General features: G+C 37.2%; 1 protein-coding gene across 4 annotated transcripts in view; it reads left to right on the forward strand.

Moving 5' to 3' along the window:
- Nucleotides 1-336: 336 nt before the first annotated feature.
- The window catches only part of Rbm39 (RNA binding motif protein 39), a 35,653-nt gene continuing 8,730 nt past the window's right edge, over nt 337-27,259 (forward strand). For 2 of the 4 annotated variants that reach the window (XM_041670094.1, XM_041670096.1), the window contains exons 1-12: nt 337-642; nt 1,270-1,333; nt 3,107-3,156; nt 7,401-7,595; nt 11,263-11,328; nt 11,428-11,478; nt 16,228-16,345; nt 18,595-18,747; nt 19,724-19,861; nt 20,240-20,305; nt 23,844-24,048; nt 24,191-24,268. In XM_041670094.1, the coding sequence (XP_041526028.1) occupies nt 1,283-1,333; nt 3,107-3,156; nt 7,401-7,595; nt 11,263-11,328; nt 11,428-11,478; nt 16,228-16,345; nt 18,595-18,747; nt 19,724-19,861; nt 20,240-20,305; nt 23,844-24,048; nt 24,191-24,268 (1,171 nt within the window). In that variant the 5' untranslated portion in view covers nt 337-642; nt 1,270-1,282. Of the gene's footprint in view, nt 643-1,269; nt 1,334-3,106; nt 3,157-7,400; nt 7,596-11,262; nt 11,329-11,424; nt 11,479-16,227; nt 16,346-18,594; nt 18,748-19,723; nt 19,862-20,239; nt 20,306-23,843; nt 24,049-24,190; nt 24,269-27,259 lie in introns of all 4 variants that reach the window. The other 2 variants (XM_041670093.1, XM_041670095.1) reach the window with 1 other exon arrangement.

Genomic DNA, 27,259 nt, shown 5'->3' on the forward strand with positions numbered 1-27,259 from the left:
GTCGGGGGAGGGGACGTTCACACCCCGCGAGGAGACGACACCAGCCGGGGTAGACCGCAAGGCTCCACTCAGCAAAGCATTCTTCTAAAGATTGACAGACAGTGCACCAACTGTCTTTGCCTTAGAGACGGCGTAGCATCGCGAGATTTCGATGCACCTCCGGTGGGGGAGGAGGGGAAAGGGGGGGATGGGCTCCTCTGTGGTGCAATCATTGCACGAGATTGGACTACAGTCGCCGAAGCCTTCCTGAGATCTCGCGATATTTCGTTTTTTCCAGTCTGGAACGCTGGGCAGTTTCTCGCGAGAGCCCGTGCTGAGGCTCCGGGAGACCCCGGGTGTTTGTGTGTGTGTATGTGTGTTGGTGAATGAGTACGGAGGAGCAGCGGCCGCCATTTCAGGGAGCGAGCCGACGCTGTCGCAGGGGTGGATCCTGAACTGCCAAAGCCGCTGCCCTGCTCTCCCGCGCGGGCTCCTTTAATCCCATTGTTTCTTTTAGATTCGCTTGGGCCTAGACGCCCTCGGGGCCCGATATTCGGGTTGGGCGGTACCGCGGCCTGGGCCTAGGGGCTTAACAGTAGCACCAGCGGCGGCGGCAGCGGCAGACTTCCCGAGCCGAGCACAGGCGCGCGAAAGCCCGCACAGGTACGCGGCGTCGCGGACTGGCGTGGTCCGCTTCCCGGGGTCGGGTGGGCCGAGGTACCGAGGGCAGCTTGCGGTGGCTTTGAGCCGCGCGCGGGGGTGGGGGGCTTCTCGACAAGGTCGGTCTCAGGTCCGTAGCTGTGCTTTTCATTTCTGGCAAGCGCACCGCGGTTATTTTGGTGGTGGCAAGGCCCTCCTTGGGGACCTCGGGCAGATAAAGATCTGTCCTTTCGAGGCCGGGGCTGGTCGCGACCTCCCAACATGGCGCCTGTCGAATGCTACCTTGGTACACAACCCCTCCCAACAGAGGGAGTTTCCCTCTGCCGCTAAAATGGCAGCGCGGGTTTTGTGCGGAAGGAAGCTCTCAGCCTCAGATTCTCGGGTTCGGTTTCGGGAGTTTCAGAGGCGGCATTTGAGATCAGACATTGGGTTCTGACCGTGTGTTTGATAAAAGAAGCGTTTCACGCTTGCTTAGCCGAATCAAAACTGTATTAATGCGCATCCCACAATTTTCGTCATTGTAGGGCTTTTTAAGGACTTTGCTTAAAATTTGAATTTTGTAGGCCGAGGAAATCTTTTTTTTAAGAACTGGAAGTTGTTTACTTACAGGATTATCGTGTTCTTCCCTAGGCGTGTAGAGAAAATGGCAGACGATATTGATATTGAAGCAATGCTTGAGGCCCCTTACAAGAAGGTGAGAAAAACATGCCAGTGAGCTTTAATATATTTCTTAATTTAGCATTATTCACGAAACTACTGCTGAAATGTAAACTAACCTTCCCGGAGCCCTCTTGATTATCTTATCAGAGATGCATTACATGTAACTTACAAAAGTAAATATATGCTATTGATGTAATGATATTGTGCAGTAGTTTCACTTCAGCGTGATGAATAAATGCCCATCTATCTCTCTTTGTAGACTTGCCTAACGATATCTCACCTCTACTCCCATGAATTCACCTTTGATTCCAGTGTGAACTGTCAATCATAAGGTAGTAATTGAGTGACTTATCGCTGTACCGTGGTCCCCTAGGTAAAATGACTCAACTAAGAATTAACCAGCTCCAGTTTGGTATAGCAAAAAAGGTGAATGTAGTGGTTTGGGAAAATAGCAGGGGTCCAAGAATAAATTATAACCAGTCCATGACAAGTAAATCATCTTACAAGTCTTTAAAGAAGAAATGGGTGAGATTAAAAATTTATTTTATAATAATAGATATAAGGCTGGTGATAGTAAAACTTAAAACCAGGCAGGTGTTGATCTGCTTTTCAGTTAATAATTACTAAAATTCTTGGATCCCTGAATAGAAATTAGCACAAAAACAAACCAAAAAGAAAACCAACAAAAGGCAAGAGGCAGTGTCACATGTTAAGAGTCACTTGATGACTGTTTTACTGCTCTCCATAGTATATTGTTTTTAATTAGGCCCTACCATAGTATTTCACACTAAAAACTACCAAGGAATTATTTTGGTTAATAATGCAATGACAGTCAGTATCACAGTAAAAGTAAACGCCCTTCATTCTTTCACCAGTTGGTGGTGAAAATAGCAGTATGCATGCATTATCACTGGTATCACAAACCTTAAGCTTTGTAACTCAGCAGATATACTACTATAGCTGATGTGTTCAAACTTTGAAATAAACATTGCGCATAAACCGTTTAAAAATAATACATTTGTTTTCGAGTGTAGCACGACCATGTGGTTCCTTTTGGATGAATTCTGATAGTTTTAATTTAAATAGTGTAATTTTGTAATGCTAGACTCTTGAAGATGTATTTTCTGATTTTAATGTTTCTTGTCTTAGTTTAACATGGATGTAATTCCATGTAAACAGGTATGGAAGTAGGAAATGTTTAGGCTGGACTGGTGAATTATTAATTAACTTTTCTTGGGTTCTTGGGAGTCAACATTACTAAAGCAGTGTGAATCCCTGTTTGCTTCAGGGCGAGATGTGTGACAGAGGTGGCATCAAGCTCTTACAGTCCCAACCCTCCAACGGAAATGGGCGAAGATCTCAGGAATGGCATCGGTCACAGGAAATCGATAGTGGCTGGCTGCTAGCATGGCCACTTGGGGCTTAGGCAGAAATAGAGCCATGGTACCGACAAGAGGGACAATAGCACATGGAATAAAACTCAATGACTTCATGTTTCATAGAAATCATATTTAACCACTTCAACATTGTAACTCTGGATAACTTATTTAATATCTAAACAATGTAAGAAAGTAAATATGTTAATGTGGAAAGATTTTAATTTTTGTTTCTTGATGACTTAATTATTAGCAACAAAGTGGTTAAACGTATACCATCTAAATTTTTTTTATAGCCTTCCATGTTAAACTAAATAAGTAATTAGTTTTAAAATTGTCTTGTATTTTCTTATTCCTATTCCCTTTACCCTTTGACAACTTGAAATGTTACCACTTCGTCCTCATGATGTTCTTCTATCAACCTTGCTTAGGATGAGAACAAGTTGAGCAGTGCTAATGGCCACGAAGAACGTAGCAAAAAGTAAGTTTTAACAAGGAACCTGGGAGGGTGGGTTTCTAAACTTCATGTGGTGGATATCTTGTGTTCTTTTGCCTTAAAGCATCAAACTATGGTTTTCTTCGCTTCTTAGAATACTGGTCATACCTTTTGGGATGAGAAAGTCCTTCAGGACATAAAACTATGGACTTTGCGATGTAGACTTCAGGATATGGTTTCAGAGACCTTCTGGACACTTTGCCCTCCAAGGATCCCATGATTCTCTTGAGTTCTATAATGTTGTAAATTTGGTAACTTTGGCTTAATTTTTTGGAGATGTGATAGTCATTGAATAAAAGAGTTACATTAGAACAAAGATAATATAAAGACCATGGAAAATACTGTTTACCTTCATTCACGAAAGGAATTGGCTATGAATTATTTCTGCTCCTTGCTGCTTAAAGGGCCCTTTTGGTAGTAATAAAGGGGCATGCTTAGTAACTCTTTGTTTAAAAAATATTTTTATTCATTGTTTTGGGCCTTTTTATCTCTAGTGTATCTAAGGAGATCGTTAAGAATATGTAGTTTATTTGGGGTAGGTGAGTAACCTGAAATAAGAACTTCATACTACGGACAACACAGAATATAGTACATAAAAAGGTATATTAACAGTTTAAACAGGATCCAATTTATAAAGATGGAGCCTGTCAGCTGTTGTGAAATTACCATTTAGCTCCAAGATTAGTGATTCTTAATATCATAAGGTCATGTTACATGCATTAAGTTCTAGCCCATGTTTATGATGCCATACTAAAATATTTTGTTATGACCCATAATACATAATGAAAATAATGGTAAAATAGCCACTTACTTGACTCTGTGGTTGTTTTCCTCCTGTGAGCTCACAGTGCTTCATAATATCTACCTCAGTCATCCTTACAACTTTGTTAGGGTAGGTTGATACAATTTCATAAAATAGATGAGAAAATGGTTCAGTGTGGATCACTTAGGTTTTGCTAAGCCAAAGTTTTATAATCTTAGTATGGTAGTAAGGGATTAATTTTAATGTTGGTTGGGTGTGATGATGCCAGCTTACAAGTCTCTCCTTATGGTGAGGCAGGCTGATCATAAATTCAATGCCAGCCTGGATTTCATAGTGAGACCCTGTAGAAAATGCAAAAATAAATGCTAAGGGGAAACAGGTCTAATTTGTGGAAATTTTTTTTCTTGAACAAGATTAGGTGGGCTCAGTAATGTTTCCCTCCTAGTCAGAAGTGAATACAGAGAGCAAGTTGACAGGGCTCATTCCATGCATTTTTAACCTTTGCGAAAGAAACAATTCTCTAAAGTCTTGGGTTTTGCAATTTTATGTTAAAATACTGGAACAGGACTCTACCAATTTATAAAAATCACTCACTTTAGGTGTGACTTAGATTTTTATCGTAAATGTGCAAAGGATGAGGATAAGATTAAATGCAAATCTTTCCACTTTTTTGATGTCACTTCTTCCCACTAATGTCTTCAGATTGTATTCTTTTAATCCTGTAACTAAACTCATTAAGATCACCAAGCTTTTATGAGGAATTTAACCACTGAGCGCTCTATAAGACCTAGTGGGTTTTTGTTGTTTCTTGTTTTTTATCTGTTGTATGTACAGTCAGTTGGACAATTTAACATAACTGTTTTAAAGACTTTCCTAAACACTTCAATTAGTAATATCTTCAGATTTTTCAAGGCTTCTATAGTTACAGTTGACTTAAATTAGGCAATTGCCTAATTTAGTCACAAAGCTTTTATTATATATGGTGATTTGAAGGAATGTGCCATTTAAACTAATTGAACATATTGTAGAAGAAAACTTGAAACGCTCGGTGAAATGCAAAACAAGTATTTACTCATTTTAAGATAATTTGTGTTAACCTAAGGTAGATGTCATTTTTGTATGTTTCATGCGAAAACCTTATTGAATTGGAGATAACTTGCTGATAAGGTAGAATAAAAAACTGTACATTCTGACAAAGTTAGCTAAGTAAATAAACTTCTGTTTAAACAATTGTAGCTGACTTGTAACACTCATTGTATCATATCCCAGTAGTAAAGGGATAAAAGTTGGAAATGACTGGTTTGCCTATTTTCAGAAGAATTTTAACACTGAGTTTGTCAAGGCTTCCAGTAAACTCTTTAGGTACTTGAGGTTGCTCCTCATAGAAGTAATTTTTGCTGTAACCAGTTTTGCAGTCTCAAATCAAACTTCATTTTGTTAACATCTTTAAAGAATCATTTAGAAAAGGATAACAGTAAAATGGCACAGTTAAAATATATTGGCTACTGTGGTATGGATTATCAAATTTTGGAATAAATGACTTTTCTATTTTTTTTTCTTATTTTCCAGAATACTTTGCATTTAAAATTTAGATCTTCTTACATGGAAGAGGTCAAATCCAGTTATAGCAAAACACCTTTACAGCAGAGGCCATATAACCAAAAAGTCCAAAGGCCCAGTGGACCATTTACTTCAATGATGTTCAGTACAATTTCCACTGCCACTAAATACTTGGGAAAGTCTCATTTAAGTTGTAACAGGATTTGACTATTAGGATGGATTTTTATAACCATTTCTTTAGTTGATAAATGTTCTATAGAAGTATCTTGGTTTCTTATAACACTAGTCTTTTGTCTGGGCTTTTATATGGAAGATGGTATTTTCTGCTATCTTAGTATGTTGTCTATTTACCTATCTGGGGTTGCCTTCAGATGTAGTTGGGGATTAGCAAGACATTGAGTTAAAATTAGCTCTCTGATTTATGTATTTATAATTTAAGCTCCTTTGGCAGAATAAGATTGGGGGCATATGAGAGGTAAATAGGCAGATTGACTCTGCTGTGGGCTGTCTTTGAGCAGAGCAAAAACTTACTGTCCTTTTTTTTTTTCAGGGGAATTGAATTTTTACCTTGTCCCCTAATTTATAGGTAGGACTTAGGTTTTAGCCATTCCAGAATTCTCTACTCTTAAGAAATAGTGCCAGAATTGAAACATCAAAGTTGGAATGTTAATTGTTGCCCTTCTGAGCATTGGAGTTGGTTTGACTTCTATATAAATAATGAGTGTAGCCTAATTTTCTGTCATGTGCTACCTAGCATATTTCTGACAGTCAGGTGGATTATCTTGAAATTTTAGACAAAGTTTCTGCCTCCTTGGAAAGCTCTACATCTCCTTGTGATTGGAGTGTGGGTTTCAAGATTCCAGAAGGTGGGTGTCTTCATTTTCTATTTTCAATGCACTCTAAGATGACCTGCTTACAGGTTCTCTGAGGCACACCTCAGTTGTTCTTCTGCTAACTTTGCTTTGATACAGATTCAATAGCTAATTAATTTTCCTAATGATGTAGAGTTGTCAAAATGGGTATTTTGGTGGAATAAATTTATTTCAAAATGTCTTTCATTTACATTGAAATATCTGAAGGCACCTCTAATTTGGGTGATGACAGAGATACAGATTTCAAGGTTTAATTATTAAACCAGTGGGTGAAGTACTATGAGGAACAGAAATGAGTGGAAAGATAACTAATAGACTTTTTTAGTTTCCAAGGAAGGTCAAGTTATTATAATTTTGTCCCACAGGCTTGTATAAACTAGCTTAAAAGGACATTTTCCATTTTCATTATAGCTTTAAGTAGAAAACTTCTATGGTCACAATACTCTGGGGTTCTAAAAGTGAATTTTATTGCATTCTTAGTATCCTTTATCATTGTAGTTTTGCCCATGAAAAGTAAAATGCTATGTATATGTTTTGGAAGTTCAAAATATGCTTACGTGTACATTGTGTCAGTTGACTTGAACTAAATTGTTGTATGGAAAATTTTACGTGACAATTACTATTTCTTTAATGTGAACATAATGTAACTTATTACTATAACTTATAGATTACAATTATGCTTGGTGGTCTGTTATGGGAATGGCAGATAAATCGTTTTCTGATGCTCAGCCTTGGTTGTCTACTTACCAGCAAGTCCTGTCTCTTGTTTCAAGCTGTAGCTGCCTCAGGAGATGATTGCAAATTCTTCCTCTTAAACCTGTTTCTCAATTCTTTGGCTGTCTTCATTTAACATGAAGCAAAGGTTGGGGTCTTATGTCCCTACCTAGGAATTGTTTTTCCTAAAGTATAATTTTTGTGCCATTGTACAGTGTGGTAAAAATACATTTACAAAAGGATAAACATTTTGACCATAAAAGGAAGTATATATTAGTTAGTGTTTAAATCAGCATGATAATGATATTTTCCCCCCTCAGGAGAAAAAAAAGCAAGAGCCGAAGTCGTAGTCATGAGCGAAAGAGAAGCAAAAGTAAGGAACGGAAGCGAAGTAGAGATAGAGAAAGGAAAAAGAGCAAAAGCCGGGAACGAAAGCGAAGTAGAAGCAAAGAAAGGAGACGAAGCCGCTCACGAAGTCGAGATAGAAGATTCCGAGGCCGCTACAGAAGTCCCTAGTATGTAACTCTAATTAGGACTTTTGTTACCTCTGGTTAGATAGCAAGTTAACTGGGGAAATATGAATTGTAAGATTCTGTTTTTCAATAACATTTAAAATGAAGGATATTGACATTGAAGCTTAGTAAGGAAATACAATATGGGGACTGATTTATAAACTTCAAAACTTACCAGCTCTTTCTGACCAACTAGCAGTAATTTGCTTGCTAGTCCAAATTAAAAGAAAGCATTTGAGTGCTTGGTAGAGAAAAACCTAAATTGTGTAAGCTATTAGAACACAAAATACGTATCTAAGTACAGTTTATGAAGAATATTGTTTGTGACTGGGAAACTGAAATCCTTCATCAATATGTATTCTCAATTTTTAGGCTTATTACTCTTTATTATTTGTATTTAAGCTTTGTAGATTGTTACAGAAATTTGCTTGCCTTATTTAAGGAAATTTAAGATAATTTCATTATGACTGTTAAAAATTCACCTGGGGCAAAAAGAGATGACTCACTATTTTAAGAGCACTGATTGCTCTTCCAGAGGATCCAGTTTGAATTCTCAGCATGCAGGCACATGGCCGCTTACAACTCCAGTTCTAGGGCTTGTGACACCCTAACATAGACATACACGTAGGCATTTAGCTCAGTGGTAGAGCATTAAGCACAAGGCCCTGGGTTCGACCCTCAGCTTCGCAGGGTTGTGGAAGAGAAAATAACAAAGACCAAAAATAACAAGGTAACTGGCAGGCAAAGCAACAATGCACATAAGAAATTCACATATATTTTGGGGGAAAATTGTGTTTATAAACAAGTATTTGAAACAATTACAGTCTTTCCTTAATGGTTACCTAAGTCCTAAATTCTTCTCTAAGCACACCTTTGTAAACAACTTTTACAGTATTTATGCTTGTATGAGTTGCCAAATGCAAGTGAGTTTAAGTGTCACTGTAGGCCACAAGCATTGAACTACCCAACCTCTGGAGCTGGAGTTAAAGGTATTTGTGAGCTTCCTGATAGCTGGGTAATGAACTCAGGACCTCTGTGAAAGCAGTATTGCCAGTATTGCCCTTAACCAATACATTTAATTTTTAAAATTTAAGTAGTTATGTATTTAACTCAAAGATAGTCGACTAAATCAGTCACTCCCTAAGCCTTTGTTAACGAATAAACTTGGACATAAACTAATCATGATAATTGTCAACAACATATTCAGAATACTGGATTTTGTGAGATACTGGTATTAACTTTTAATATCTTGGAGTAGTTTAGGTTCTGACTTTCATTTATGAATATAGTACGTTTCTGTGGATGCTTCCCATGCTTCTAGGTTCCTCCTAGTTATTTTATAGACATTACATGATGGTAATGGAGCCACAGTGTTAGACTTTACATGATGATAATGGAGCCACAGTATTTTAATTCTGGATAATATATCAAAAATATTACTGTTATTTTCTCATGATTTACTCCACATTCTTTAAGTAAGATTGTTAATTGTCTTACTAGGATGAACTAAATGGGTCCAGCTACCTTTAAAAATTAGAATACTGTTGTAGAGGATGGATGGGAGGGTGTGGTCTGTGCCTGTGCATGTCTGTGCCTGACACCCTGCTCTATTTAAACTTTTCTTGTGTTGGGTTCCAGTTGAACTGTTGAATCTATAACTGGACTATTTTATTTATAACTAAGGCAGAAACCTAGTAGTCCGGATGGGCAGAAGCAGATTTTGTGAATTCAAGGACAACTAATTCTAGGCCAGCCAAGGGTTCGTAGTGATACCCCGAAATCTACAATACTTTTTTGTATTAATTGTAGTAGAAGAGAGAAAATAGCTTGTTAAATTATACTTTTTATGGGGCTGGAGAGATGGTTGACTGGTTAAGAGCACTGGCTATTCTTCCAGGAAACTGGGGTTCATTTCCCAGTATCATACGGCAGCTCATAGCTCTGTAACTCCAAGATCAGACACACTCACAAGGACATACTACCAGACAGAACACCAATGAACATGAGATAATAAAAAAAAAATTATAGGGGGCTGGAGAGATGGCTCAGTGGTTAAGAGCACCGCCTGCTCTTACAAAGGTCCTGAGTTCAATTCTTGACAACCAAATGGTGGCTCACAACCACCTGTAAGGAGGTCTGGTGCCCTCTTCTGGCCTGCAGACATACAGACAGAACATTTTATACATACTAATTAAATTTATATACTTAAATGATCATTAATCATTCCAGTAAGTATCTTACTATTAGGGCTTAGTGAGGCAGAAGAGGCGGCTCACAGCCAAGTCCCAGTCCATATTGATGTGAATTCCAAGCCAAGTATGTACCCTATTTTTTTTTTTTTTTTTTCTGGTTTTTCGAGACAGGGTTTCTCTGTGGCTTTGGAGCCTGTCCTGGAACTAACTCTTGTAGACCAGGCTAGTCTCGAACTCCCAGAGAACCGCCTGCCTCTGCCTCCCGAGTGCTGGGATTAAAGGCGTGCGCCACCACCGCCCGGCATGTACCCTATTTTTAAAAAATTATTTTTTTTAAGTTTAGAAGGGTCAGATCAATTTTACATGAAACTGCTTAGTTACAGGTTGACAAAGTTTTTATTAAAACTATCTAAGTATTGATGACAGGCCCTCTGATTTCTTTATTTTACCCAACCTCTGTGATGGTCCTTTGAGGAATAACTAATTAACATGTACCTACCTTATAAAACCTTGAGTAATCTTTACCTTTATAAGGGTACAAAAAACATTTGTAATTTGAATGAGTTACTATGAAATCCTCTTATTACAATGTTTTACAATATTAGTATCAGCTTAAGGGGGTGTTGTCTTTGAATAAATAAAATTCTCAATTTTCTAATGAGTGAATTAGCTTTAAATTTCTATTAAAAGTTTGAGGTCAGCCTATTGTATAGAATGAGCTGCAGGAAAACAAAAATTAAACAAAAATAAGAATATATCATAAGTATTTTCTTCAATAAAACATAGTACATTAAATGTGCTGATATTCTCTTTAAGAATTATTACATGCGCTGGGTGGTGGTGGCGCACATGCCTTTAATCCCGGCATTTGGGAGGAAGAGACAGGCGGACCTCAGTGAGTTTAGGCCTGCCAGGTCTTCAGAGCGAGGTCCAGGCAAGCCAGGACTGTTAACACTATCTCAAAAAACAAAACAAAAAAATCCTTTATATGGCTACAGTGGCTCAGTAATTCAACACTAATCTGATCACTACCAGAAGTTGAGCCAGGAGGAGCAAGAGTTTAAGGCATTCTTCCCTATATAATGTGTATTTTTTTTCATAAAGAACTGCATAGTAAACTGATGCTGCAATGAGAGTTCAGAGGCATTTTTTACTCTATTTCTGTATTTTCAAAGAATCCTGTATTCATGATTATATGGGTGAAAACTAAAAGTAGATGTGATGAATTTTTTTAGAATGAAAAATTTTTGAGGCTGTAACTTATGTTCTTGGCACCACTAACTGGTCCAGGATAGATAAATATATAAAAGGGCTACAGGTCTGAGATAAAGTTACAGATTTTTCCAATTGTTTCCTCTTTATAATTGAGGTAGAAAAGAAGCTGCCTAATCATTGTTAGACTTGCTGCAGAGCCCATAAACTTGATCATAGCAAGACCCTAAACCTGTAACTAGTGTAATTTTGTGTTTTCTTTTTAGCTCCGGACCAAAATTTAACAGTGCCATCCGAGGAAAGATTGGGTTGCCTCATAGCATCAAATTAAGGTTTTTAAACATACTTCTGAATTGCTTAAATTGTTTTTTAAGGAACTAATGAGATATTACTGTTAGGGTAACTTGTGAAACTTTTTAACCTTGCAGCAGAAGGCGTTCCCGAAGCAAAAGTCCATTCAGAAAAGACAAGAGCCCTGTGAGGTAACTATTGACTTTTTTCTCCTTTTAAATTTGTTATAATGTTTTGTAAACAACCAGAAACCCTAGTTTTTAAACATACTTGATGAGTTTGATCTTAAGTATTACTTCCTTTTACAGTATTGGTACCTTAAAAACAATGATTATGAACTGTTGCCCTGGTTTCATTATTGGGTATTTATGCATGTATATATGTATGTGTGTTTAAGACAGTTTCTCTGGCTGGGCGGTGGTGGCGCATGCCTTTAATGCCAGCACTGGAGAGGCAGAGGCAGGTGGATCTCTGAGTTCAAGGCCAGCCTGGTCTACAAGAACTAGTTCCAGGACAGGCTCCAAAGCTACAGAGAAACCCTGTCTTGAAAAATCAAAAAAAAAAAAGAGAGAGAGAGAGAGAGTTCCATGCCAGCCAGAACTGTTATACCAAGAAACCCTGTCTCATAAAACAGAGAGAGAGAGAGCGCGAGAGGGCATTTCATCCTACCTGTCTTATACAATTGAATGGACATATCGTTAACCTCTGACTGACTTTATATGAGGAACATTTTAAATTTAGTTTCATTGATATATTTTTTTTTAAGGGAAGATATTCCTTTGTAGCTCTTGCACACTTGGAACTTCCTAGGTATATTAGGCCTCTAGCTCACAAGAGATCTACTTGCCACTGCTACTCTTGTTGCTGGAATGAAGGTGTGTGACACCATGCCCAACTTATTTTGTTATTTAAGAAAGCTTTTATTTCATGTATTTGAGTGTTTACAGGCATGTATGTACAGTATATCATGCCTGATACCTTTGAAGGGATTAGATTTTCTGCAAGAAAAATGGTAGTTTTCAGCAAGAGTAGCCAGTCCTTTTAACCTTTGAGCAGTCTCCATTGTTTGAAACATTTCCTAAACTAAAGTTTATTCTTGTTACATTATGTATTTAAACATAAAATCCTTGGGTTTGAGGAATACTTAAATATTAATGAAATTTCCTTTTTTAATAAATATTCTGGTATTTGTTTTCTTTATTTTTTTTTATTTTTTATTTTTTTATATTTTATTTATTATGTATACAATATTCTTTCTACATGTATGCCTGCAGGCCAGAAGAGGGCATCAGACCTCATTACAGATGGTTGTGAGCCACCATGTGGTTGCCGGAAATTGAACTCAGGACCTTTGGAAGAGCAGGCAATGCTCTTAACCACTGAGCCATCTCTCCAACCCTGTTTTATTTTTTTTGAGACAGACTTTCTATGTGTAGGTTTGACTGTCTTGGCACTTGGTCTATAGATCAGATTGGCCTGAACTCAGTATCTGCACCTCCCCACCCCCACCCCCACCCCCCCGTGCTCCATTCTTTTTTTCTCCTCATCTTTTTTCTTTTAAAATATTTATTTATTATGTATATAATGTTCTGCCTGCATACCAGAAGAGGGCACCAGATCTCATTGTAGATAGTTAAAACCACTATGTAGTTGCTGGGAATTGAACTCAGGACCTCTAGAAAAACAGCCAATGCTCTTAGCCTCTGAGTCATCTCTCCAGTCAAGCCCCCTTGTAGTTTTTATGAGACTGGGTTTCTGTGTATAACAGTACGGACTGGCCTGGAACTCAACGCATATCCATCTGTCTCTGCCTCCTAAGTGCATGCGTAACCATTGCGCAGTTGATATTGTGGTGATCTTAATAATGTGTTTACTTGTAAGAAAAACTTTATTCTTTGAATCTTAGACATTTTTGACCATAACGTGTTTGAAATTACGTGTTGGCCTGGAGGTGTAGCATAATTGTAGAGTACTTGAATAGCAGTATTCTATCTACAATTTTACAAACAAAACTCTTCACTGATTCCTCAGGTGAAATTCAAGTCTTTTTGATAATTAGTGCTTCCTAGTAGTGTACTGAGTGAACAAGAACATGTTTATGTTATATATTTATTTTAAAATATATTTTTAAATTGTTTATTTGTGTGTGAATATGGCTGTCTCTTAAGAGGTAAGGTTTCAGAATCAAGGTCTTAAAACTGAAGTTATAGGTGGTACTAGCCATCCAACATGATGCTGGGAAACAAAATTAGGCCTTTAAGAGCAAGAGAGTTAGCTCTTTAGTCTAATAGCCTTTTAGAATTCTGTTTTTATTTTGGATTTTTCTGTGTATGCCAGTCCTCAAATTCACAGAGATCCTGCCTCTTGAGGCAAGCTTTGTTAGAACACAAACAAAATATCACATTTCCACTTTCTTGTCTAAAATACAGTTTATAACTAATAAAAGAGAAAGTATATACCATAACAACTGTACAATAAATAAATCAGCAATGTCTAGTCCATTAACAAATGACTAATTCAGAAAAAATACTCTAAAAGGTTATACCTAATCCACTTACATTTATTTATTTTTTGCTATGGTTATCAGGTCCCATGGAACTGGAGTTACAGACAGTTGTGAACTCCCATGTGGCTCTAACCACTACCTTTCTTTTTCTATTCTAACTTCAATTACCAAAACTGTCTTTTAATGTTTCTAAGCCTTATATATTTACATCTTTTCATTGAATTTCTTGAATCTATAAGGAAAAATATAAAGTCTTCAACTCCATCAGAGACCTGAGAAGGAAATATTAACTGAGTAAGCAGGAAGTGCTAGCGCGTGACTCCCAAAAAGTGTGAGATATGGCGAAAGCAATGTTGGGACATCCATCTTCGGCCTATAGGCCTCGCATATCTGACAAACTCTTCTGTGAAGCAGTATATTTTAAATGTCTACAGAATGAGTTCTAGGAAAAAAGTTCTTTTGCACCTTTAATCATAGAACTTCCAAGGTTGAGGAATAAAGATACCTATATGTTCAATCCTATGCTGTTTGACAAAGGTACCACTCAGTCAGGAAGGTTTGTATGGTGAAACCCTGTCACAAAAAGAAAACCAATAAAGAAAAATAAAACAAAACCTGCTCCATGTTGTGGTGATACATACATGCCTTTAATTACAGCACTCGGGAGTCAGAGTTTAAGGCTAGCCTGGTATATAGAGCGAGTTCCAGGACAGGCATCAAAGCTTACAAAGAGAAACCCTGTCTTGAAAATCAGGATAAAAAAAAAAATGAGTAAGATAATGAAAGTTATATTTGTTTTATTTTACTATTCCCTTATTTGAGTATTTTTATTCATATCTGTAAAATCAAAAGTGCTTTATTTTTAATTTTTTGTCAAATGAATATGTTAAGTCTCATTTCTTTTTGTTTAGGTAATTTCCTTCTTTGTTTTGTTTTTTTGACAAAGAGTTTCCGTATGTATCACTGGCTCTTCTGAAACTTGCTTTGTAGACCAGGCTGGCCTGGAGCTCAGATACACCTCCCTCTGTATACTGGACTGCTGGGGTTAAAGGATTTATGGCATAGGTCTGTCATTTTTTCAGATGTTTGATCAGCTGTTTAATGTGGAGAGATGACCACTTTCATAATTTAAGAACAATTATTTGATGTTCTAGTATTATGCATACAGTGACAAGAAGGGATTATTTGGTCAATTGGAAAAAGACATTTTGAAATTTTGTGGACATTTGTCTACATATAGAGTGTATTAAAACTAGTTGGAAACGGTTACAAGTAATGAAAAGTTTATTCTTTAATATTTAGAAGTTAGTTTCTTGTTTTCCTCCATGTATGTGTTATGTGAACTATGTGATTGGTAGTTACGAGGTTATAATGTGGAACTGAGTTGTGAACTATCAAAGCAGGTCAGCAAATATCCTTAAATGCTGAGCCATCTCACCAGCCCCTTTCTTCCCTTTCATTGTTTTTTGAGAGAGGTCTTCTGTGTAGCTCAGGCTGCCCTGCAACTCACTATGTAGAACAAATTGTCCTTGAACTCAGATTTTTGCCTGTTTCTCGCTCTCAAGTGCTGAAATTAAAGGCTTGGCAGCACAGGACAACCTTCTTTTTTACAATTTTACTAAAAGTTTACTTTAAAAATTACTTCAGAACCCAGGACATATTTTAGTTTCATGTGAAGTGTGTGGCACTATCTCCTGGAGAGCATAAATTTTAAAAAAGGTGTAAGATTGCTTGCCTAACAGGCATTAAAGTTTTAATGCACTGCATTAACATGAGTGTTTGATGCAAGTCTATAATGCTGCAACCTGAGATTGAAACAGGAAGGTGAGATTTTTTTCAAGATAATGGCACAGAAAGATTACTTAACTGATAAAAGAAAGAACTTAATTGTTCTTAGAGAAGATAGGAGTTCAGTTTCTGTCACTTATTTGCTAGCTTACAATTATTTTCAATTAAGGCTTGAGGAATCTAATCTCCATTGGCATGAATTTAGTCTAATTGTATACACTTAGAGCACACCATTGAAGGGTATAGACAGGTAAAATTAAATATTTTTTAAAAAAAATTGAACTGTCGGTGGTTGTGGCGTGTGCCTTTTAACCTCAGCACTTGGGAAACAGGCAGGTAGATCTTTGGGTTGGAGTCCAATCTGTTCTGCAGAGTGAGTTCCTGAATAGGTAGGGCTACACAAAGAAACCCTATCTCAGAAAAAAAAAAGTTGAAAAAAATCTTTGGTTAAGACAGAAGTTTGAATCTGTCAGTGGTGGTGCAGGCCTTTAATCTTAGCATGTGGGATCTCTTTGAGTTCCAGGATATCTAGGGTTACACAGAAACCCTTTCCTGAAAAATAACAAAAATGATAGTTTGAGGGTAACTGATAAATGTGATCCTTTCTTCAACTAACTTCAGCATTAATTCTGTATTCTTTTCTTAGGGAACCTATTGATAATCTAACTCCTGAGGAGAGGGATGCAAGGACAGTTTTCTGCATGCAGCTGGCAGCAAGAATTCGACCAAGGGATTTGGAAGAGTTTTTCTCTACAGTAGGAAAGGTAACTCACCATTTACAGACTGCAAGCTGCAAGTCAGGGGTTTTAACCATTTCCACATTGTGACACACACCTTAAATACCATTGTGTAAGAATTCAAGGAAAACTGGGGTTTCATAGGCACTCTTGGCTTATTCTTTAATCTTTGCACGCAGGAGCCAAAGGCAGGTGAGTGAGTCCCATGGCCAGCTTGATATATACAGTGAGTTTTAGGATAGGTAGGGCTACAGAGGGATATCCTATCTCAAAAAAAAAAGTGAGCATGTGTGTATGTGTTTGGCAGAATGTCACAAATTATTTAATTTTTTGTTTTGTTACTGTCTTATTAAATACATAATATAATCAATCTCCTGAGGTCCTTTAGTGGTCTTTGCATATGTATAATTTTAGGGCTGACCACTTAGTACTGGGTAACCAATTAGGTCTTCATTTGAAGAAGACTGATTGATTGTCCTCCTTCTCCACCTTGTGCTGTCTTGTTTAGGCTGCTGTATTGACATTTCCTGAATGCAGCCTCCCTGTCAACATATAGAAAAAAATACCTCAGAGATTGTTCTGGTTATGTAGCTCCTAAAAATCTTTGTTTTTTGTTTTTTTTTTTTTTTTTTTTTTGGTTTTTCGAGACAGGGTTTCTCTGTGGTTTTTTTGGAGCCTGTCCTGGAACTAGCTCTTGTAGACCAGGCTGGTCTCGAACTCACAGAGATCCGCCTAAAAATCTTTATTAGACCTCTCTTCGATAATGGTCCCTGAACCTTGTGTGTGTTGTAGATGTATCATTTGGGCCTTAGCTCCCTCATGATTTAGTGGTGCTTTTTGAAATGGTCTTCATTTGATGCCAAAAACTTTGATGAAAGGTGAGGTATAGCAACCTTTACTGTTACAATTAAGGATAAATATGTAGGGTTTGGTTTGACATGCTGCCAATATTAGGTTATTTTCTTACATCTTTGACCTCAAAAGACTTAGACAGTTGAGTAGCTTTACAGTACACCAATGAATTCTTTCCTATTGAGTCAGCTGTGAGGTCAATTAGAATGTTGGTACCTGGTAATCATCAATATAAAGTTCCACATTGCACCTTTTGGGAAATCTTCTGTTGATCATCATTGTGTTTTGTAGGTATCACAGCAGGTTAGGACTATTGATTGCTTTTCTCCCTTGGCAGTTTGTATAAACATCTTCCAGTACTATGAGAGCTAGTCCTCAGGGACGAGGCTTCCAGGTCAGTTCCAGCTGAATTCCTCCAAGTCCTATTTCCATACATTGTGCTGTGTCATTAGCAGTAGGAGCTTACCTTCACATTTTGGAATGTAGCCAAGGAAAACGGCAATAGGTAATTTTGTACTTAAAATAAATGTGAAAGGGATTGTTATAATAATACTGTGAAGCCAGTTAAGTTTGGAAGACTTAGGAAAGTGCCTGGGTATCTGGACATACGGTTTTGTAAGCCAATTCTAATTACTTTACCTACTGTGCTGCTTCAGGCCATTCTCAGAACACATCAGGTTCCTTATATATTGTTCTACTTTGGGATTTAAGCTATGAGTATATTGAGTAGATTAAGATGAAAATTTCATATGTAAAAATGAAAATACTAAGGGTTTTCTGGGTGTGATTGAATTATGTAATTCAATGCTTATATAATTACTATAACCCTGGCTACTATTGAGTTAAAGGTAGGAGTGTGTTTGAGCTTTAGAGTTTCAGGAAAATCTATCAAAACACCAGGTTCATCCTTAATCCTTTTGCGTTGAAGCAATTAACAGCAGCCTGATGACACTGAGTCCATCCCTCCCTGTAGCTGTAGTTCATGGTGAAAACAGAGAATAGGGTGGCTAAAGTTGCCCTGTAACTTACACACTTTTACCCCGTGCCCCAAAGATAACGTAATAAATTATTCACTAATTATTTTAGGGAGCAAGTCTTTGATAATGTAACCCTATTATTGAGGTAAAAAGGCTGTAAGTTTTAACATGAGATGGGAGTAAATACTGAAATCCTATTGGTTTCCTTAGTGTTCTATTTAAAGATACGTGTCAATCCTGTCTTCGCTACTGAAATTTAATCTTTGCACTCTGAAGACAAGTATGCAGAGTTTTGTGAATTTAAGGCCAGCTAGGTCTGCAAAACAAGTTTAAGCCCAAGGGACATAAATTGAGACAGTGTTTCTGACGAAATAGTCTTTTATGTGTTGAAATAACTACGTGGGTTTTTTTAATACAAAATAATTATTGTACTTCTTTTCTCTTTAGGTTCGAGATGTGAGGATGATTTCTGATAGAAATTCAAGACGTTCCAAAGGAATTGCCTATGTGGAATTTGTTGATGTTAGCTCAGTGCCTCTAGCAATTGGATTAACTGGTCAACGTGTTTTAGGAGTGCCCATTATAGTACAGGCATCACAGGTTGGTCATTGAGCTGGGTGTTGTAGCGTAGCACATACGAGTGTTAGACAGGAGAATTGTCATCAATTTTATTTTATTTTTTGGTTTTTCGAAACAGGGTTTCTCTGTGGTTTTGGAGCCTGTCCTGGAACTAGCTCTTGTAGACCAGGCTGGTCTCGAACTCACAGAGATCCGCCTGCCTCTGCCTCCCAAGTGCTGGGATTAAAGGGGTGCGCCACCACAACCCGGCTTGTCATCAATTTTAAAGAGGCTGATAATCAATACATGATGATTCTTTATTCACCAAACCTATTAAATGGAATCATCACATTAGACAAGAATAGTGTACAGATGCACATGCAGACAAAACATCTACAACACATAAATAATGAAGTTTTGAAAGGTGCTAATATAGATCAAATAGCAGTTATTTACTTAGACGAATTAATGTATATGGGCCTTCAAACATCTTATTTCTAAATTAGCCATCATTTGAGATGGATGACATTCATTCAATTCTCAGATAAATTGATGTTTGGTTTGTCCACCAGTCAGTAATGAATGTTTTCAAATATTCATTAAACAGTACAAAATTGTGAATTGCAACATTTAACACATCAGCTATTGGGCAAAACTGAGTGTCATGGAATATACCTCGGTGTTGCAGTGTTTGCGTAACAGGCACACGTTTGACTTAATATGTGGTATCACCGCCCTTCAGTTTAATTTGGTGCCAGTAATGACATTCACAGTGTGGTTTAGCTATCACCATCATCCTTCCGTCATATAATTTTATGGTCTCAGACAAACCTTTTTACCAATAATTCAGTTTCCCTTTTTCCTCGTGCTTGGCAAATTCTTTCTGCAAATTTTCTCTCTTTTTGAATTTGGAGTTCAGTTTTTCTTATTCATAGATTTTAACTTTTTAATCTTTTCCTCTGTCATTGACAGTGCCTGCTTTATATTAGTGTTTGACATGAGTTTCATTTATTTACAGGCAGAAAAAAATCGAGCTGCTGCAATGGCTAACAATTTACAAAAGGGAAGTGCTGGACCTATGAGGCTTTATGTGGGATCATTACACTTTAACATAACTGAAGATATGCTTCGGGGGATCTTTGAGCCTTTTGGAAGGGTAAATTTTAGTACATTTTTTCTTTCCCTCACTCTCCAGATAGTATTTCCCTGCCAAAGTGTTCTAATTCTGAAAAATTCTAGTTCTTGACAAAATTTTATTTTACATAGATCTAATCTACATGAGAACTAGAAAGTAGAAAAAGACTATATCTCCTGAGTAAATTGGGAGCATGGGGGGAGGGGAGAGGCATTGAGGGAAGCAGAGAAATATGTAGAGCTCAATAAATATCAATTAAAAAAATGAAATTTATTTGTAAAGAACACTTGTAATATCTTCATTACTTTGGGATCTGGGGATAAGCATACAGTATATTCTAGATTTTAAAAACTATATCTTAAGGAACATTTTTGCCTAATTTATGCCTTTAAATTTTAGATTGAAAGTATTCAACTCATGATGGATAGTGAAACGGGTCGATCTAAGGGATATGGATTCATTACAGTAAGTATTTGTCTTACAATATTTGCTGTGTATATGAGGTAGGGATTGTTGTAAATGTAAAAGAATAAATTGTATTTTCAAGTGATTTTATTTGTAGAAATATCTGCATTTCTTTATTTGTATATTGATTCTGATTGTATTCTGTCTGTTTTGATCTATGCATGTAAGTGCTGGTGATCATAAATTCTAGTGGTGTCAGATACACAATATAACTTGAGTATTTATTTTTGAGATCTGGTGCCTCATTGTAACCCTGGCTTCTAGATGTTGTCCAGGCTGGCCTCAAAATAACTGAGCTCTGTCTCCTAAATTAAAAGCACACACTACCATGTCAGGTTCCTTATGCACATTCTTATTGGTTAAAATGAAGATCCGTGAAAATTTTAACTTGACCAAGTTAATGGTTTTTCTTACTACGTTAGGTTTTAAGTCCTAGAATTTAGATATAAGGTACTACTACATCATCCATGTCTCCACCCCCGTCCCCCTTGGTTTTTGGAGGCACAGGTACTCAGGAGGCAGTGTAAGTTCCTGGCTGTCCTGATTTAAAGAGTGACTACCAGGAAAGCGGACTGTACAAAAAAACCTTTCTTGTAATAACCATATGTATAATTAAATATAGTTAGTATATTATGTATAGTTTATATTGGATATAGCTTTTTAATTCGTTGTTATAAGGTTAAATGATATGACTTTTCATGGTATATTTTATAAATATTTTGTTTTTATATGTATTGTGTATAACTATATATATTCTATTAGAGTTATATGCATTAATGTGAATCTGTTCACATTAATGCTGAAGGTGAAAGTCTTCAAGAAAGATGGAGGTGGATTTTTGTGGGCGTGACACTGCAGACAAGTCTCAGGGAATTAAATGTGGTGGCAAAGCTAAAACATGTGTAGAAAAACATGGCACAATCATGGAAGCCATGGAGAAAGTAATGGTTGGATTTGTGATTCAGTGAAGTAGCCACACAATATAATGAAGATAAAGCCAGGCAAAATGTGACTATGGTGGGAGAAATTCACGGCGTGGTATTGACCTTCGTTATAAGTGGGCTTCATAAGCCTGGTTCTGTCTGTGTTTATAGACTAATCAGTTAAAACAAAATATGATTGAAGGGATAAATAAAATCACGTGAAAGACTGAAAAATTTATGCAGTTTATGTAAATTTTTTCCTTTGTTTCCCGTAACATTAATGTTGTAAAATTATTTGGACTTTATTATATTGTTTTGTTTGTTTTTGGTTTCTCAGTAACTATGTAGCCAGCCCTGGAATTCTCTTTATAGACCAGACTGGCTCTTAACTCAGAGAAATCCACCTCCCACTGCCTCCAATATGATGGGATTAAAGGCTGCCTGGCCTGTTTGTTGTATTAAAACTGATTTTTCTTGTCTTTAGAGACAAGTTCTTAACCTATAGTCTATTAACTCAGTTGTTATTATTTTCTTTTTATATATTTTTTTGTTTCGATGTGTAACCTTAGAACTCCCTTTATATCAGTCTGGGTGTAAAGTCATACACATGATTTAGCTTTGCAAGAATTAGCATTTTAAAGGCATGTGCCACCACATTGGGTTTTTTTCCCTTAGGCAGTATTCCATTCCACTTGGTTCCCTCATAGTGGAAATAGACTCTATTTCCCAGATGCTAGAGTTAAAAACATGTGCCATGATTCCTGGCAATATTTTTTTTCTTCATCCTTGTGGGTGTTTGCCATTTGTGTGCTTGGGGAAGCCAAAGGGTATAAAATCACCTGTAGTGGGAATTATTTTTTGGAGGTGGGGATTTGATAACAGGATTTTTCTATAGCTTTTGAGCCTATCATAGAACTTGCTCTGTAAACCAGGCTGCCATCAAATTTACTAAGATCTCCTGCCTCTGCCTCCCATGTGCTGGGATTAAAGGCGTGTTCCAGGGCTGCCCAGCCTAGAGTTGGAATTTATGGTGGTTTAAAGCAACTCAGTGGGGATGCAAGGAACTAGACTCAGGTCTTTTTGGAAGAGTAGCCAGCATTCTTTTTTTTTTTTTTAAATATTTATTTATTATGTATACAATATTCTGTTTGTGTGTATGCCTGCAGGCCAGAAGAGGGCACCAGACCCCATTACAGATGGTTGTGAGCCACCATGTGGTTGCTGGGAATTGAACTCAGGACCTTTGGAAGAACAGGCAATGCTCTTAACCTCTGAGCCATCTCTCCAGCCCTAGCCAGCATTCTTAACTCTTAACCCCTGAGCCACATCTCCAGCCCCTTACCGCATTTCTTAGTAGGAAAAGGCCTTGGAATACTCCTGAGGCCTTTAAAATCATGAGATGGAAAGAAAAAAACCTGTTTTAAATCCATTTAGAAGAGTCAGGGCACAGGACATTGAAAATTAATCTGGAGACAGGTGTGAAGGAAAAAGCATCTTTGGTCCATTTACTAGGTGGACTAATGTTAAGTTTCTAGGTGCCTTTAGATTCAGATAGATTTCTTGATATGCTGGTACACACCTTCATTCCCATCCATTGGGAGGCTGCGGGGGGGGGGGGGGGGATGTCTCAAGGATTTGAAGGCCAGCTTGATAAACATAGTGAGTTCTAGGCCTATGATATATATTTAGCAACACATTGCCTAAAAGTTAAAACAGCCTTACAAATACGCTTTATTGCCGGGCGGTGGTGGCGCACCCCTTTAATCCCAGCACTCAGGAGGCAGAGGCAGGTGGATCTCTATGAGTTCGAGACCAGCCTGGTCTACAGAGCGAGTTCCAGGACAGGCTCCAAAGCCACAGAAAAACCCTGTCTCAAAAAACCAAAAAAGAAAAAAAAAGCTTTATTTATTTCTAGTTATCTTTCATTTTAATTTGCAAATACTTTTGGACTATTTTTAAATACTTGTATTTTTTCATTGTTTTATATGAAATTCATGAAGTTAGCCAGGTGATGGTAGCACATTCCTTAACTTCCCGGACTTGAGAGGCAGAGGCAAGCAGTCTCAGTGAGATTGAGGTCCGCCTCATCTACAAAGTGAGTTCTAGAACAACTATACACAAAAACCCTGTCTCAAAAAACAGGCAAGAATATATTTATGAAGTTACTACTTAAGACTGGAGAGGTGGCTCAGTGGTTAAGATCTCTGACTGTTCTTCCAGAGAACACTTGTTAATTCCCAGCACTCACACTGCAGCTTGCAACTGTCTGTAACTCTATTAACTATGTATACAGAATAGAATCGCTATGTATCTAAGAACCCTAATTAGTCTGACTAAAAGTAAAACAAACATGAATGACTATTGACCTATAATCCTTAATACCTATATAACTTACAGATAAAGACTTCATATCAGAATATTAAGCAAACATTACATAACTGCAGTAAGGGAGACAATGACCTTAAGATGTAAACAATGTATAAACATCTTTATCAGAGGTCACCCTCACACAGACATACATTCAAGCTGTATGCCAGTGCACTTGAAGGTACTATTTTGTCTGTAGTGATATGTTGCAAATTAATAAATTGTAAATTTCCTGTCGTTTATTCTAGTTTTCTGATTCAGAATGTGCCAAAAAAGCTTTGGAACAGCTTAATGGATTCGAACTAGCTGGGAGACCAATGAAAGTTGGTCACGTTACTGAACGAACTGATGCTTCTAGTGCTAGTTCATTTTTGGACAGTGATGAACTTGAAAGGACTGGAATTGATTTGGGAACAACTGGGCGTCTCCAATTAATGGCTAGACTTGCAGAGGGTAAGTTCTCAATAGTGTTACTGGTTTTACAGAGTAGAACCATTTTGCTTATGCCTCTGAGTCGAGCATGTAGTGTAAATTCCTCAAATTGGGTTTCTCCACTGTAACCTTGGTAAGAACTTGAAGATTCATTCTTTTACAGGTACAGGTTTGCAGATTCCACCAGCAGCACAGCAAGCATTACAAATGAGTGGCTCTTTGGCATTTGGTGCTGTGGCAGGTAGGAATTGAATCTTTTCTAATTTGAAATCATTTTTCACCTAATTCGAAATTATGCCAAATTTTTTGCATTTCAAAGGACTAACTGAGAATTCAATTCATTAAGTACTTCTACCATCTTAATGGTTACAGAAGAAGTGTAGCTGTAGTATAATTGTATACTAACCAGAATGCCCTGTGTGGTTATGGAAGCATCTCAAGTGTAGTTCAAATTGTTACTGTCAATTTTTAGAAAATATTCATTGTTAAAAGGAAGCTTAGATTTATTTTCTTGCTTCTGTGCTCTTTTGTTTCTATGATTAAATACCCTGAGAAGAGCAACGTAGGGGAAAGATTTTTTTATGTGTGTTTGTGCTCACAATCATCTAATCACCTCAGTACATCCAAGAGAGCTATGTCTTCTGAAGTTTCCAGGCCACACTTACTCATGACATATACACATGGAGGCAAAAGTCTTATAAACACAAAACTTAGATAAATATTTTTAAGAGATTAACATAGTCATAAATCTAGAACATAGAATAATTGATTTTGGATATATCATGGATACCAAATCAGACCCTGTTTTAAACACAAATGTTTTACTGATTCTAATTAATTAAAAGTATGGTGATCTGGGGCTGGAGAGATGGCTCAGATTGCTTTTCCGTTTGAGATCTGGTGCTCTTCTGTGATGCAAGCAGAACACTACAAAAGATGTATGGTAATTTGTGTTCTAAGTTTTATAGAAAGGAAGGCTGTGTAAGATATTATTCTAGTAATATTCTGAATGTACAAAGAGACCTTCGTGCTAGCTTAGTGAATCTGCTTAGATACATAGCTATATAAAACATTTTATATTGCTATTATAAGAAAAAGGATAAGGGTTGGTGTTGATACATGCCTATGAGTCCAGCAGGTAGAGCCAGGGAAATCTCTGTAAATTAGAAGACATCCAAAGCTGTTAACAGAGGCACTGTGTCTCAAAAATATAAAATCAGACTAAACAATAATAGGGCTGGGGCTTGAAATTGTTTCTCAGTTTAAGAACTCTTATTGCTCTTTTAATGGATTGTAGTTTAATTAATTCCCAAAGAGTACTTTAAAGTCCCTCTACAAGGGAATTGTCTCTCTCCAGGGAAATCAGAAACATTTCCTTTGTAGGTACCTACAGATATTCACCTATAGATTCATACATACAGACATATTTAAAAATAATTTAATCCGAGCGGTGGTGGCGCACACCTTCAATCCCAGCACTTGGGAGGCAGAGTCAGGTGGATCTCTCTGAGTTTGAGACCAGCCTAGTCTACAAGAGCTAGTTCCAGGACAGGCTCCAAAACCCCAGAGAAACCCTGTCTCAAAAACAAAATAATAATAATAATAATAATAGAAGAAATGAAGTTAGTGATCTTTGTCTTTATATATTTTTATACACTATGTTTATACAGTGCCAATATAATTAATTATGTGAAGAGAAAAGTAATCATTGAGACATTTTGTAAGTGCTGTCTTCTTTTTTTTGGATTTTTGAGACAGGGTTTCTCCATAGCTTTTGGTTCCTGTCATGGAACTAGCTCTTGTAGACCAGGCTGGCCTCAAACTCACAAAGATCCACCTGCCTCTGCCTACCAAGAGTTGGGATTAAAGGCGTGTGCCACCCCCACCCCGCTCCGACAGGTTTTTTCTTTTTTTTTTTTATTAGCGATTTATTGATTTTTATGTCTATGAGTGCTCTATCTGCAGATACAACTACATGTAGATCAGGATCCCACTACAGATGGTTGTGAGCCACCATGTGGTTGCTGGGAATTGAACTCAGGTCCTGTGGAAGAGCAGCTGGTGCTCTTAACTGCTGAGCCATCTCTCCAGCCCCCGACAGGTTTCTTTTACCTGTGTTTCTGCTCTTAGATTTTAAAACATCCACTGTTTTGGTTTTTTTTTTTTTTTTAAAGCATTAAATTAATAGTCACCTGTCGCTGTGTTCTTTTCTCCTTTTTTTTTTTGTGAGATTCATTTATTATGTATTCAGTGCTTTGGCTGCACGTATGCCTGTAAGCCATAGACAGTACCAGATCTCATATTAGATGTTTGTGAGAGAGCCATCATATGGTTGTTGGGAATTGACTCAAGACTTATGAATAGCCACAGCTCTTATCCTCTGAGCCTTCTCTTCAGCCCACCAAACTGCTTTCTGCATTTGAAGTCAAATTTCGGAAATACCCTGAAGTATGAATGTTAGGTTGATTATAACTCTTCCAGTATGGTTGTGTCTTGAGGATTTCTGTTCATTTCCCTTAAGTGTATGGTGCAACTCAATTACCTGCTACGTTAGCTTCTACCACCTCTACTGGTTTCTGGAGGCAACCACATCCACGTGCCTTACATTCAAATTGACGTATTCACATAAATAAAGATAAATAATTCTTTCGAAAGATAGTACCTCACCAAATGTGGCAGTGCTCTCCCAGTATTTGAGAGGTGAAGCCATCCTGGTTTACATTGTGAGCTCTTAGATAGCAGCAACTGTGTAGAGAAATCCTGTCAGTAAAAATAAAAGATCATTTAATTTCAAAATGGTTACTTCTTTGCTTTCATTCAAGGCCAAATATTCATGCGAAAAGTAATGATAAATCATGATTTGGGTATTCCACTAGAGCAGGGGTTCTAAACCTTCTCTTTATCCCTTTAATACAGTTTGTCGTGTTTTGTTGACCTGTAAAACTACTTTTTTGCTACTTCATAACTAATTTTTCTGATATAAATTGTAAATAACTACTTTTTGTGATAGTCTTAGGTGACCCATGTGAAATGATTGTTCTGCTACTGAAGGGTTCTTTCTTAATCTGCAGCCCTAGAGAGACTAGTGAATAGTGAAACACATTTATATTCCTTATTTTTATAGGATCAATAGTAGTGTTAAGTTTGGCAAGTTCTTCTTACTCCTATAATCTTCATACCTTTAAGTGAAGTTAGGGTTGCTGTGAGTAGGCTCTCTTCAGATAATGAGTTC

This window comes from Microtus oregoni, unplaced genomic scaffold (genome assembly GCF_018167655.1).
Source record: "Microtus oregoni isolate MIOR12 unplaced genomic scaffold, Mior012 000020F_ref0000438, whole genome shotgun sequence".
NCBI classification, from domain to species: Eukaryota; Metazoa; Chordata; class Mammalia; order Rodentia; family Cricetidae; genus Microtus; species Microtus oregoni.